The 12,272-nt window shown below is 69.5% G+C and overlaps 5 protein-coding genes across 11 annotated transcripts in view; 1 reads left to right on the forward strand and 4 right to left on the reverse strand.

Annotated features, from left to right (window-relative positions):
* The window catches only part of ZBTB7B (zinc finger and BTB domain containing 7B), a 13,109-nt gene extending 11,097 nt beyond the window's left edge, over positions 1-2,012 (reverse strand). The window contains exon 1 of one of the 3 annotated variants that reach the window (XM_061477947.1): positions 1,898-2,012. The gene's annotated coding sequence lies outside the window, so the exon portion shown is untranslated. Of the gene's footprint in view, positions 1-564; positions 799-1,897 lie in introns of those variants that run through there. The other 2 variants (XM_061477945.1, XM_061477946.1) reach the window with 2 other exon arrangements.
* Positions 1-12,201, reverse strand: part of CKS1B (CDC28 protein kinase regulatory subunit 1B) — a 25,447-nt gene extending 13,246 nt beyond the window's left edge. For 2 of the 3 annotated variants that reach the window (XM_061477951.1, XM_061477952.1), the window contains exons 1-3: positions 12,039-12,201; positions 11,665-11,792; positions 11,525-11,587 (exon numbers count right to left, since the gene is read on the reverse strand). In XM_061477951.1, coding sequence (XP_061333935.1) covers positions 11,535-11,587; positions 11,665-11,792; positions 12,039-12,097 — 240 coding nt within the window. In that variant the 5' untranslated portion in view covers positions 12,098-12,201 and the 3' untranslated portion in view covers positions 11,525-11,534. Of the gene's footprint in view, positions 1-11,440; positions 11,588-11,664; positions 11,793-12,038 lie in introns of those variants that run through there. The other variant, XM_061477950.1, reaches the window with a different exon arrangement.
* Positions 966-2,360, forward strand: LOC133281970 (basic proline-rich protein-like). The gene has a single exon (XM_061477918.1). It carries the CDS (start codon positions 966-968, stop codon positions 2,358-2,360), a length of 1,395 nt encoding a protein of 464 aa, XP_061333902.1.
* Positions 4,119-6,061, reverse strand: LOC133282004 (mothers against decapentaplegic homolog 6-like). The gene is made up of 3 exons (XM_061477974.1): positions 5,584-6,061; positions 5,383-5,481; positions 4,119-4,738 (listed from the first exon to the last, which is right to left on the reverse strand). The coding sequence occupies exons 1-3, from the start codon at positions 5,978-5,980 to the stop codon at positions 4,203-4,205; spliced, it is 1,032 nt and encodes a 343-aa protein (XP_061333958.1). The 5' UTR covers positions 5,981-6,061; the 3' UTR covers positions 4,119-4,202.
* On the reverse strand, positions 7,313-11,016 carry FLAD1 (flavin adenine dinucleotide synthetase 1). Of its 3 annotated transcripts, XR_009747603.1 has the most exons (9): positions 10,862-11,016; positions 10,042-10,789; positions 9,313-9,460; positions 9,089-9,187; positions 8,820-9,009; positions 8,433-8,506; positions 8,194-8,350; positions 7,705-7,778; positions 7,313-7,415 (listed from the first exon to the last, which is right to left on the reverse strand). XR_009747603.1 is itself a non-coding variant. In XM_061477897.1 (7 exons), the coding sequence occupies exons 1-7, from the start codon at positions 11,000-11,002 to the stop codon at positions 8,215-8,217; spliced, it is 1,536 nt and encodes a 511-aa protein (XP_061333881.1). In that variant the 5' UTR covers positions 11,003-11,016; the 3' UTR covers positions 8,151-8,214. The 3 variants fall into 3 exon arrangements, 2 of the variants coding, with proteins under 2 accessions (XP_061333881.1, XP_061333882.1); XM_061477897.1 differs by lacking the exons at positions 7,313-7,415; positions 7,705-7,778 and having other exon boundaries at positions 8,151-8,350; XM_061477898.1 differs by lacking the exons at positions 7,313-7,415; positions 7,705-7,778; positions 8,820-9,009; positions 9,089-9,187; positions 9,313-9,460 and having other exon boundaries at positions 8,151-8,350.
* Positions 12,202-12,272: the final 71 nt, after the last annotated feature.

Here is a 12,272-nt window from a genome sequence, read left to right on the forward strand (position 1 = left end):
GTGTGCGCGGGGCAGAGTCCACCGGTGCTCGGCGGGTGCCACTGAGGCACCGGGTCCGACGGGCACCCCCGTGGTGGTCCCTGACCAACGGCCAGCAGCCAGGCACCCACCACCGCTGCCAGCACACCAGGCCCAGCAGGTCACCAGCATGGCGCAGGGTGCCAGGACATGGAGACCCCCACCCTCCGCTCACATCTCTATCGGCACCGGCGCAGTGGGGCTGGCTCCCGAGCTGCCTCCCCGCCGCACCGGTGCTGCCGCTGCCCGGTGCACATGGGGATGCGGCTAAGCTTCTTCATGGGGCCAGGAAGGGCGGGGGGATGGCGGCAGCACCTGCTCACCTATGGGGTGAGTGCAATGGGGACCGCGGCTGAAGGGCAGCACCGGAGCCGGCGGGGATCGACCGGTGTCACCAGTTTCCCGCAGCCCCGTCCGGAGGGACCGGGAAGACCCCACGCGCGGCCCCCCTCCACCCCACGGGCGACGTGACCACCGGCTCCAGCGCGGAGCAGCGGGCGGGAGCTCCGCACCCCGCCGGCAGCATCCCGGCCCCACGCGACTCACCGCAACCGGGCTGCGATCAAGCGGTCGCCGCACCGGCAGCGGTACCGGTCGGTCGTTGTCCGCGCAGCCCCCGCCGGTCAGGTCCGTTCCGCTCCCACCCGCGCCGCTCACCTGCGCGCCCCGCCCGAGCTGCGGGACGGTCCCGGGGCCGCGGCCCCGCCTCCGCCTTCACCTGCCGCCGCCGCGCCCCGCCCGCGCCCCCCCCCCCGCCGCCGCCGCCGCCGCCGGGGCTCCAGGAAGCGCCCGCCCCGCTCCGCTCATTGGGCAGCGCGCCGGCGGTCCGGCCTCCCATTGGCGGGGAGGGCCGCCCATCAGCCCCGCCACACCCCCCCCCCCCGGAGGGCGGGGGCCACGCGGGCTCCCCCCGGGGAACGGGGAGCGCTTGGGGGGGGGGGGGGGGCATGGGAAGAGCTGAGTCAGAGCCGGGGGACGGCGGCGATCGCCGGGCCCGGCGCCGGGACTGGGGGGGTGGGGGTGGGAGGGCAGCACCGGACCCCCGCCGCCTCGCCCGGTGCCAGGCGCCGAGCCCCGCTGCCGGCCCGCCCCGCTCCGCTCCGCCCCGTGGGCACGGGGGGCGGGAACCGGGCCCGGGAGAGCCGGGCACCGTGCGGGGAGAGCCGGGCACGGAGCGCAGGCAGCGGGGTGCGAGGGGCGCGGCGGGGCCTCCCCCGCTCCCGGCGGCGCTGGGCAGGGCGCGGCGGCAGCGGCCCCCCCCCCCCCGAGCGGCCCCTCCGCAGGTGCCGGGGCGGGGACCCCGTGTAACCTGTTTGGCCGCCGCCGGCCCCCGGGAGGCGGCGGGGCCCGGCCCGGCCCGGCGCTCACCTCGGCTCACCCCGGCCCCCCTCCCCCCGGCTCCTTCTGACTCAGAGCCCGGCCGCTGCCCGGCGCTGGCGGAAAGTGTGAGGAGCCGGAGCCGCCGCCGCGGGCTGCCAAGGCAAACACCGCCCCGCGCAGACGTTATGTCAGCCGGGCCGCGCCGGGGGCACCGATACGCCACCGGTCTCCCCGCCCAGCTCTCCGCCCGCCGGGGCCCGGTACCGGGTACCTGCCGCCGTGCCTCGGTCCACCTGCCTCACCGCACCCCCCCACCTGCATCCCCATCCGCCCGCCCGCATACCCTGCCCGGACCCGTACCCACCCGCCCTGCCCGGGGCTCCCGCAGCGGGAAACAGGGAAGAGTGGAGAAACCCGCGGAAAACCCGCTCCACCCTCCCGGCCCCACCGCCCCCCGGCCCGGACCCGGTGCCCCCGCCGCTCCCCGCAGCCGCTGCCGGAGCTGTCGGTGCTCTCCCGGGGGCCGCCGCCCGCTGCCCCGCAGGGCTCCCGAACTCACCTCCTGCCCGCGGGTCGCGGAGGGGCCGGTGCCGGACGGGGGCCGCGGGCCCGTGTCAGCCGGGCCGGCGGCGTGGCAGGAAGGACCGGGCGGTCATCGCGGCCCGGGCGCGGCCGCCTGCAGAGGGCACTGCCGGTCCCGGAGCCGGGCCCCGCAGGCGGCGAGCGCGGCCCCGCGCGGCACGGACGCGCCCGGCGACACCAAAGGGGTCTTTGGTGCCGGTGGCACCGTTTATTTGGGCTATAAATACCGGAATGTCCCGGACCGGCCACAGCACCCGCCCCGCACCCGTCAGCTGTGCTCACCTGCCCCACAACCTACTACACACCCATCCAGCTGTGCTCACCTGCCCCACAACCTACCACACACCATCCAGCTGTGCTCACCTGCCCCACAACCTACCACACACCATCCAGCTGTGCTCACCTGCCCCACAACCTACCACACACCCATCCAGCTGTGATCACCTGCCTAATGCACACCCATCCAGCTGTGCTCACCTGCCCCACAACCTACCACACACCATCCAGCTGTGCTCACCTGCCCCACAACCTACTACACACCCATCCAGCTGTGATCACCTGCCTAATGCACACCCATCCAGCTGTGCTCACCTGCCCCACAACCTACCACACACCATCCAGCTGTGCTCACCTGCCCCACAACCTACTACACACCCATCCAGCTGTGATCACCTGCCTAATGCACACCCATCCAGCTGTGCTCACCTGCCCCACAGCCTACCACACACCCATCCAGCTGTGATCACCTGCCTAATGCACACCCATCCAGCTGTGCTCACCTGCCCCACAACCTACCACACACCATCCAGCTGTGCTCACCTGCCCCACAACCTACTACACACCCATCCAGCTGTGATCACCTGCCTAATGCACACCCATCCAGCTGTGCTCACCTGCCCCACAACCTACCACACACCATCCAGCTGTGCTCACCTGCCCCACAACCTACCACACACCATCCAGCTGTGCTCACCTGCCCCACAACCTACCACACACCCATCCAGCTGTGATCACCTGCCTAATGCACACCCATCCAGCTGTGCTCACCTGCCCCACAACCTACCACACACCATCCAGCTGTGCTCACCTGCTCCACAGCCTACCACACACCATCCAGCTGTGCTCACCTGCCCCACAACCTACTACACACCCATCCAGCTGTGATCACCTGCCTAATGCACACCCATCCAGCTGTGCTCACCTGCCCCACAACCTACCACACACCATCCAGCTGTGCTCACCTGCCCCACAACCTACTACACACCCATCCAGCTGTGATCACCTGCCTAATGCACACCCATCCAGCTGTGCTCACCTGCCCCACAGCCTACCACACACCCATCCAGCTGTGATCACCTGCCTAATGCACACCCATCCAGCTGTGCTCACCTGCCCCACAACCTACCACTCACCCATCCAGCTGTGCTCACCTGCCCCACAACCTAATGCACACCCATCCAGCTGTGCTCACCTGCCCCACAGCCTACCACACACCATCCAGCTGTGCTCACCTGCCCCACAACCTAATGCACACCCATCCAGCTGTGCTTGCCTGCCTAATGCACACCCATCCAGCTGTGCTCACCTGCCCCACAGCCTACCACACACCATCCAGCTGTGCTCACCTGCCCCACAACCTACCACTCACCCATCCAGCTGTGCTCACCTGCCCCACAACCTAATGCACACCCATCCAGCTGTGCTCACCTGCCCCACAACCTACCACACACCATCCAGCTGTGCTCACCTGCCCCACAGCCTGCCCCACACCCATCCAGCTCTGCTCACTTGCCCCACAACCTGCCTCACACCACCCAGCTGTGCCCCTGTTGCCTGCCTCGGCCCTGGCCCTCCCTTCCACTGCTCTTGCCTCTGTCCTATTTCCCTCTCCTCCTGCAGCCCCCGGTTCCTGCCATTCTGTGTTGCCACTCCCACCCCCCGGGGGGGGCACGGAGGGGGGGGCTCCTGCCTCGAGCTTTGCTATTTTTTTTACAAAATTAATATAAATTAAAATAAATTTAACCATTAAAATAAAATAAAAAAGGGAGAAAGAGATTAAATAGTGCCCTGTGCCAATGAGAGCTCTGTGGCTGGGCAGCGGGGGCCAGGCACTCCAGGCACTGGCTCCCCCCACCCCGAGGCTGGAGCAGAGGGTGCCCTGGGCCAGGACAGCCTCACTGCAGGGAGAGGCTGGGGGGCAGTGGGGGGGCCCCAGCTCATGTCCCCCTTTGCAAACCGCTTTCGGGGGGTCTCCCTGGCAGCCCACCGCCCACTGCAGCCCCTCAGCGTGGCCGGTTCAGCAGGACCTCGAGCCAGCAGGGGCAGGAGGTGATGAACTGCCGGGAGTAGCAGGGCCCCCAGCCCTTGGCAAAGCTGATGCGGACGCTGTGGGGGTCACAGGGGCCCTCCCCAGGGACCCGCCGGCCCCCGCCCCCCCCCACGCGCTCGTAGTCGAACACCTTGGCCGAGTAACCGGGCAGCACCTTGAGGACGGGGAGCCCGCGGGCGCCAGGGGGACCCAGGGTAGGCGAGCTGACGAAGATGGGGTGCTCGCTGCGGTTGTAGGCCCACACGCCCCCTGGCTCCCGGCTCAGCAGCAGCCCCCGGCCGATCTTGCCCCGCGCCCGCCGCACGGCCCGGCTGCGGTGAGCGGCCGGTAACTGCCCCAGGCAGAAGCCGCTGCCCCGCGGCAGCTCGCAGAACACGTTCACCGAAGCCTCGTGCACGGCGTAGAGGCGCCCCACGCGCGTACGGTGCTCCCAGTAAGCCAGCTTGCACCAGCAGCCGTCCTTAATAGTGCTCCGTGAGAGGCTGGTGTCTGGTGGGAAGGAGAGCATCACCATCACCATCGGGCAGAGACACCCATGGGCGAGCCGTGCGGCTGGAGGAACCGAAGGGAGAGGGTCCGGGGGGTCCATGCTCCCATGGTCCCCACCGGAGCTGTGGCAGTGGGTGGATGGATGGACACGGCCTCGCAGGGATGCTCCAGGGCAGGCTCTGCCACCGGGGCGGGGGGCACCGCTGATGCCAGCGCACGGGGCCAGCCTGTCCCTGGCCGCAGTCCCCCGGGAGCACGGTGAGGGGGATCCCCGTGCGTGAGGAAGGCGCGGCCCCGGCTCCCGGTGCCGGTGGCCGGCGGCCAGGCTGGAGCTGCGGCCGTGTGCGTCAAGGCGCATTGTGTGCGTCCCCGCGGGCAGCGCTTCCTCCGGCACCGAGCCCGCCGGCGCCAGAAATAACAGGAGCCGCGGTGGGGGGGGCCCCGGCAGGAACCCCTCGTCCTGCGCCAGAGCCTTTTCCTCCCAGCGGGAGCGGCTGCCGGCCCCGCTCCCCAGGTCCCAGGCTCCGTGTGCCCCACCGGAGCCGGAGGGGGGGATACTGCCCCGTGTCCGTGGGGCAAAGCGGGGGGGGGGGGGGGGAATCAAGCAGCCCGTGCCGGGACCCTCTTACCACGCCAGTGGCCACCATCGTAGCTGAACTCCAGGAGCTGGGTGCCGGGGAACGGCGTCTCATCCGGCCAGGAGGGACAACAGGACACCTTCGAGTAGGGGGGCGGCGGGGTCTCTGGGGGAGAGAAGGGGACGAGGGGCTGGGACGTGCATCCTGCACCCCGCCAGAGCCCGGAGCCCCCCCCACCGGCAGCACCCGGCCGCGGGCAGCACTCACCGGGCACAGCCAAGCGGCTGAAGTGATGCGGGTTGCAGCAGAGCGCGGCCGCGTCCCCGCAGCCCCCCCGGCCCCCGGCGCAGTAGCAGAGGTGCTTGAGCTCATGGGGCTGCCGCAGGTCGGGCCAGCGGTAGAGGCGGCAGAGCAGGACCTGGGGGGGCAGTGCCTGCTTCACCCCCCCCCGAGACTCCCCCCGCGGCGCCCACACGCAGCCGGACTCGCAGGCCCCCCGGCTCTCCACCGCCTGCACCAGCAGCTCCAGCTCCTCATCCTTCAGCTTCTTGAACAGGGCATGAGCCGCCGGTTTGAGCGCACCGGGGCCGTCCTCGGGGCCGGCGGCCGCGCAGCGCTGCCGCCACAGCCGCCTCACCAGCGCGGCGCGGCGTGAGCGGAACATGGGGGCCGCTGCGGGACGGGGACAAGCGTCACCTGGAGTCGGTTCCCCGCAGTGACCGCCCTGCCCCGTCCCCACAGACCCCGAGGACACAGCGCTGGCCCTGGGGGACGGTGTCCCCAAAGGCCCTGTGGGGATGTGACCCCAAAACCGATCCCCGGGGCAGGGGAGCCCACCCGTGGCGAGGGCAGGGGTCTGTGTGTGTCCCCCCCCCCCACCGGACTGGGACAGGGTCCCTAGGGAAGAGGTCCCTGGGATAGGGTCTCTAGGAAAGGGTCCGTGGGGATGGGGTCCCTGAGATGGGGGCCTTGGGAACAGGGTCTCTGGAGATAAGGTCGCTGGGGAAGGGTCTCACTCACGGCACAGCAGATCTGGGTGCGCGGGGATGGGGCTGCGCACGGGGCCGCGCTCTCCGGCTCCGCTCTGCCCGTGCCCCGCCGCTACCCCGGCTTTTTCCTGTGCGGGGACGTTCTCCCCTCCCCCGGACCTCCCCGTCGGGGAACTCATTGATTCGCCCCGTCCCGGCCGGCCCCGGGGCTGAGCCACCGCGGGGCTGGGGCAGGCGCCAGGCGCGTGGGCTCCGGCTCAGGGCCGCGCTGTGGGGGCTGCTGGAGCCAACCTGGCTCCCGGGGGCAGCCGACACCGGTGCTTGGCCACAGCGACCCGGGCAGGGGGGAGCCATGGAGGGCACGGGCCCGGCAGCCCCCAGCCCATATGGGCACAACCTGAGCCCCACTGACACCCAAAGCGGGGTCCCCGCTGCCCCCCAGCCCTCCCCCTGGCCAGGCCCCCCCCAGGGGCGCTGGGCGAGGATGGGAGCCTGCTCTACAACAAAGCCGTTAATGTAAACGGGACCCTTATCCCGCGCCGGGCTGGGCTTCCTGCTCCCAACTTCCCGCCGAGATAAGGGAGGCCGCGCTGGCGCCAGGCACTGCCGCCGGGGCTGGGGCCTGGCTCCGGCACCAAGGGGCACAGGGGGCACGGGGACCCCCTGTGACCCACAGCACAGCCCCACCGGCCGTGACCTCCCTGCAGGTCCGGCCACGCTGGGCCTGTCGGGGACGTTCTGCTCTGTCTGCTTCCCGCTGGCTCTTGGCAGCGCCAGGGCCGGGGCAGGAAAGGGCCTGGAGCAGGGACAAGGGGAGATGCTCTTCAGACAAGGGGCTGAGTCATGGATGGGGATAGAGGTGGCTGAGGGACAGGCAGGACACGGCTCCTGCCCCAAGGGGCCCCAGGCAGAGGTGACGTTGGGGGGTGCCTGGGACCTACCCAGGGTGAGGGCTGGGACAGGACATGCCCCCCTGCCCCGAGTCCTCCCCAAGCACACGCAGCTGCTCAGGTGCTACTCAGGTTTATTGGGGTCTCTGTGATGGCAGAGTGGGGTCCCAGCACTGGGTGTCCATTGGCTCCATCAGCATGGGGCAAAAAGCAGGCAGGCCTGGGGAGAGGAGAGAGGTGAGGACCCCCTTACAGCACCATGGCTGCACCCCTCAGCCCCCAGGAGCAGCATGGCCAGGCTCCTGTCACCCCTCAAGCACCACTGTTGAGCTCTCATCACCCCTCAAGCACCATGGCTGGGCCATTGTCCCCCAAAGTCCCCATGGCTGGGACCCCAGCATCTCCCCAAGCACCATGGCCAGGCCCTTGTCCCACCCCAACCACCACAGCTGGGTCCCCGTCCCCCCCCAGCCCCACACCGAGCAGGTGGCCGAGGGCAGGGCACTCACCCGTCACTGCGCAGGGCAGACAGGAGGTGCCGGGGGGGGTCCATTCCTAGTCCAGCAGCTCATGGATGCACCAGCTGCAGAGCAGGAGGTACACGCACTCCCGCAGCAGCCGCAGCAGCCAGGAGGCCAGGCGCAGCCCCAGCGAGGTGCTGACAGGTACCGGCAGTGCCACGGCCCGCACCGATTGCCTCACGGTGCCCAGCGGCTGGGCTCGGAGCAGGCGCATGGCCGAGGGCTCAGCGGGGTCTGATGCGGGGACGCGGCCGTGCGGGTGCGTGGCGAGCGCTGGAAACTACTCCATTCTCTGTGCTTTAAAAGCCTCCACAATAGAGGGGGTGCAGCAGGGGGAACCCTTTAGTTCTGAGCTGGCCTTACCCCCCCAAGCCCCGAAGGGATGGGCAGAGCCAAGCACGAGCACGATGCAGACGCAGGCTGAGCGCAGCAGGTTTATTCAGTGCTGGCAGGCAACAGGTTTATTCAGTGTCATACCCAGGGGTGCCCGTGGGGCCTTCACCGGCGGGACGTGCGCTCCTCCTCCTCGTTTTCCAGCTCATAGGCAGGCCGGTACCGGTCCCGGCCCTGGCTGTCAGTGTAGCGCAGTGCTGGGTTCTTGAGCGTGTTGGCCATGCTCCCCAGGGACGTGTAGCTGCAGAGGGAGAAGGCAGCTGCCAGGCTGCACCCCGGGGCACTGGCTCTGCCAAGCGGGGCATGCAGCACTGGACACCAACCCCTTGTCATACAGGACGCAGTAGGGGATAAAGAGCTGGCGCAGGAACTCCCAGATGTCCCGGTAGGTCCAGTCCTGCAGGTAGAATTGGGCAGGGGTTGACACAGAGATCCCAGAGGAGACAAGTGCCCCCCACAAGAGCACACAGGGGAGCCCCAGAGCGCTCCTGTCCCTCCTGGGGCACCCGCAAATGCAGGAAAAGCCCCTCTTCAGGCAGGAAGGAGCCTGGTCTGACAGCACCAGGCAGCTTGGCTGCAGTGAGGGGCACCCATCTGTGCAACAGTGTGGGAAATGCTCTGGGGAGAAGCCCTCCAGGATGGGCGTGGGTTAGTGCCAGCTTCCAGCTCCATCACTTGAGCCTGCTCCAGAGCAAGAGGAGGCTACGTACCAGCAGGGGGTTCACCCGCATGTATGGGGGCCAGCTGGGGTCCGTCAGGCACATAGGGGTCAAGGTGCGTGAGTAGGGGTCCGTGCGCCGTGTCCCCATCAGCACAGCCTCGAGCTGCGGCTGCTGCTCCTTCAGGTGCACCAGAGCCTCCTGGATGGAGCCCTCCACGGTGCAGAGCTGCACCTTGTACCTGTGCAGGCAGGGCGGGAGCTGCTGTGGGGCTGCAGGGCTCCCTGCTCACCCCACAGCCTGCCCCTCACCCCCTGCACCTCTGCACAGTGGCCTGGATGAACTGCTCCATCTCAGGGAAGGGGGACACGATGCGGATGTAGAGTACCTGCAGCTTCTCTTGCCTCACCGGGTACCGCCTGTGGAGAGACCCATCACCCAGGGGCTCTGTACCCCTGGAATCCACGTGTTCCCCCAGAGCAGGCCAGGGGAGAGCCCCGGTTGGAGCCCATGGGACCCCCTCAGCCTGCCCCAGGCCGGGTACCTCTCCACAGCAGCATGGACGAGGTGCAGCAGGGCTGTGCAGTCCTTGCCCCCGTTGAAGCCCACGCAGAGCTGGGCCAGGCTGTACCGCTCCAAAGCCTCCTCGATGGTCCGCAGAGCTGCTGCCACCTTCTGCCCCAGGGCTGAGCCTGCTGGGACAGGGCAGTTGGTGCCTGCCCGGGGTTATGCTGCCTAAGCAATGCCCCAGGGCCCGTGGTACCTTGGCCTTCAGGCACATCTTGTCTCCAGACACACCATGGAGCCAAGAGCTTGCATAACCCGGAGGTCTGTGCCACGGATGGGACAGGGATCCTGCCAGCACCGTGGCTCAGCTCCCTCCAGCACAGGTTGTGCTCTCAGGGAGCGGGACCCGATGGCCTGAATTGGGGTTCTGGGTCCCACTCCCACCTGTGGCTGTGGCAGTAGCAGGGCCGCAGCAACCCTCAAGCCCCCCAGAACAGGCAAACTCTGCTCCCAGGCTGGTCTTCCCACTGCACTGGTCCTGTGAGGCTGGGCACTGCTTTACAGTGAGGGTGGTAAAGCCCTGGCACAGGCTGCCCAGAGAGGCAGTGGATGCCCCATCACTGGAGACAGCCCAGTCCAGGCTGGATGCGGTTCTGAGCAACCTGCTCTAGCTGGAGGTGTCCCTGCCCACTGCAGGGGTTGGACTGGATGAGCTTTGGAGGTCCCTTCAACCCCAACTGCTCTGCGACTCTATGATTCCCTGTACCTGACTCAGCCAGGCCGTAAACCTCCATGGCCGCTGGCGCGATGCAGTCCGTCACCAACGGCACAACAACGCCCGGCGGCAGCTTCTCCATCAAGAAGTGATGTGCTTCCTCCAGGTCCTGCTCCGACTCCGAGTCCAGCATCAGCTTCACCCGGTAGTAGTTACTGGCCCAGTCCGGGTAGGAGCCCAGACTGACACGGCCCTGGAAGGCGGCATTGACCTGGTCCAAGGCGGGCGCGATGAGCACCTCGTCGGCCGCCACGTAGACGGCGCGGGAGTGGAACCGGGTCTGCTCGCTGCGGAAGAGGTGGGCGAAGCCGTCCAGGGCGCGCTCCATCAGCGCCGGGATGCCAGGGAAGATGTAGACGTTGCGCACGCTGACCAGCGGGTACTTGAAGGCGCTGCCCGCGCCGTAGTTGAGGCGGGAGGACGCGGGGACGAGCGCCAGCTTCATCTCGGGGCACTGCGCGTCCGTGGCACCGAAGAGCCGGTGCACCAGCGCCACCAGCTCGGGGTGGGGAGCGACCTGCTCGCCAAAGGCCCTGGCCACGGCCTCGAAGGTCACATCGTCGTGCGTGGGGCCGATTCCCCCCGAGGTGAGCACGAAGGTGAAGCGGGCGGCGAAGGCGGCCACCTCGCCCGCGATGGCCTCCACGTCGTCGGGCACCACCGAGATCCGCGCCACCCGCACGCCCAGGGCGCGCAGCCGCCGGCACATGAAGAACGAGTTCGTGTCCTGCGTGTGGCCCTGAGGGGGAACGGAGACACGGGTGACGGGGGGGGGGGTACCGGGGCAGCCCCCCCGCAGCCCCGGCCGCACCTTGAGGATCTCGTCGCCGATGACGATGATGCCGGCGGTGCTGCCCCGCGCCGCGGCGGGGCCGGGGGCGGCCATGGGGCTGGAGGAGGCGGCGCGCAAGGCCCCGCCCGCCCGCAGCGCCCCCCGCAGCGCTCCCCACATGGGCCCGGCGCGCCGCTCCGCCGCTCTCAGGCCGCGGTACCGCCTCACGCTCCCATTGGCCAGGCGGCGCGTCCGTCACAAGGCGCTGCGGGCGCGGATTGGTCAGGAGGCGGGACCCGGCGGGGACAGAACCATCGCGGTTGGGTGGGGGAGCTGCGGCCGCGGGCCCGCCCGTCGGGAGAAGGCACGTGCGGCGCCGCGGGGCACCGGGAGCTCCTTCCCCCCGTCCCTTCCCATCCGCACCGGAGCGCTCCAGCACCCCCCAACACCGCCCTCCATCATCACCCCCCTCCCCAACCACCGGGAGGATCCCCCCCCCCCCGTACCGGGCGCCCCCCGCCGCCCCCGTTCCCAGCGCAGCACGCAGGAGGTCACAAACAAACATCTCTTTATTGACCATAGAAACAGACAGCAAGCCGGGGCTGAGCAGCCAGTGCTGAAGCGCCCGGGTAGCGCCGGGAGGCGTGGGGCAAAACTCCCCGAGGGTGATGCTGAGGAGGAAGGTGCTGGCTCTGCTCGGGCCGGGGGCCTCTCACTTCTCCGGCTTCTTGGGCAGCGGCCGGCGGAAGAGCAGGATGTGCGGCTCTGCGGGATAACGGGGAGAGGGGGACGGCGGTGTCAGGCCAGGCCCCGCGGCCGCAGCCCCCCCCTCCGAGGCTCACCTGGCTCGTGGATCATGTAGTGCACCCAGCCCTGGCTCTGCTGCACGCCCAGGTTCCGCCACTCCGACTCCGAGAGCAGGTGGGTCTTGGGCACCAGCTTCGCGATGTCCTTGGGCAGCATCACGTGCCTGCAACGCCGCGGCCTCAGCCGGGACCGGGGACACCGGGGCCACAACCCCAGGGGAACCGGTACCGGACATCCCCCCCCCCCCCGAGGTGCGCCTTTACCGGGACATTTCCCACTCCCAACGGAGCCGTTATCGGGGCGTTTACCCCCCGAGGGAGCCGCTACCGGGAAATCCGCCCCCCAGCAGAGCCGTTACCTGGACACCCGCCTGCCCCCCCCCTCCGAGCCCCCCACGGCCCCGCCTCACCGGTACTCGAACTCCTCATCGTCGTACTTGTCGGAGTAGTAGATCTGTTTGTGCGCCATGGCCCGCTCCTGCGGCCGCCCCTCCCCGCCGCCCCCCCGCGCCCTCACCTCAGCGGCCGTTGGCGCCGCCCCCCCTCGCGGCGCTTTCAAACGCCGCCGCCCCGCGCGCTCAGTGGCCGGCTCCGCGCAGCGGGCGGGGCGGAGCCGGCTCCCATTGGCTGCCGCTCGCAGGGCG

This window comes from Pezoporus flaviventris, unplaced genomic scaffold (genome assembly GCF_033815535.1).
Source record: "Pezoporus flaviventris isolate CSIRO_AGI_PZ_B2104156 unplaced genomic scaffold, CSIRO_AGI_Pfla_v1 ptg000112l, whole genome shotgun sequence".
NCBI classification, from domain to species: domain Eukaryota; kingdom Metazoa; phylum Chordata; class Aves; order Psittaciformes; family Psittacidae; genus Pezoporus; species Pezoporus flaviventris.

What these genes read in the sequence shown, in the direction of transcription:
- FLAD1 (XM_061477897.1), bottom strand. Translation starts at nt 11,002, where the DNA reads ATGTGGGGAGCGCTGCGGGGGGCGCTGCGGGCGGGCGGGGCCTTGCGC. An exon ending in TCGGCGACGAGATCCTCAAG is followed by an intron (nt 10,790 to 10,861) that starts GTGCGGCCGGGG and finishes GTTCCCCCTCAG; the next exon opens with GGCCACACGCAGGACACGAA. An exon ending in TGCGGGTGAACCCCCTGCTG is followed by an intron (nt 8,507 to 8,819) that starts GTACGTAGCCTC and finishes TTCTACCTGCAG; the next exon opens with GACTGGACCTACCGGGACAT.
- LOC133282004 (XM_061477974.1), bottom strand. Translation starts at nt 5,980, where the DNA reads ATGTTCCGCTCACGCCGCGCCGCGCTGGTGAGGCGGCTGTGGCGGCAG. An exon ending in CAGCCGCTTGGCTGTGCCCG is followed by an intron (nt 5,482 to 5,583) that starts GTGAGTGCTGCC and finishes TCTCTCCCCCAG; the next exon opens with AGACCCCGCCGCCCCCCTAC. An exon ending in CCTGGAGTTCAGCTACGATG is followed by an intron (nt 4,739 to 5,382) that starts GTGGCCACTGGC and finishes CCTTCCCACCAG; the next exon opens with ACACCAGCCTCTCACGGAGC.
- LOC133281970 (XM_061477918.1), top strand. Translation starts at nt 966, where the DNA reads ATGGGAAGAGCTGAGTCAGAGCCGGGGGACGGCGGCGATCGCCGGGCC.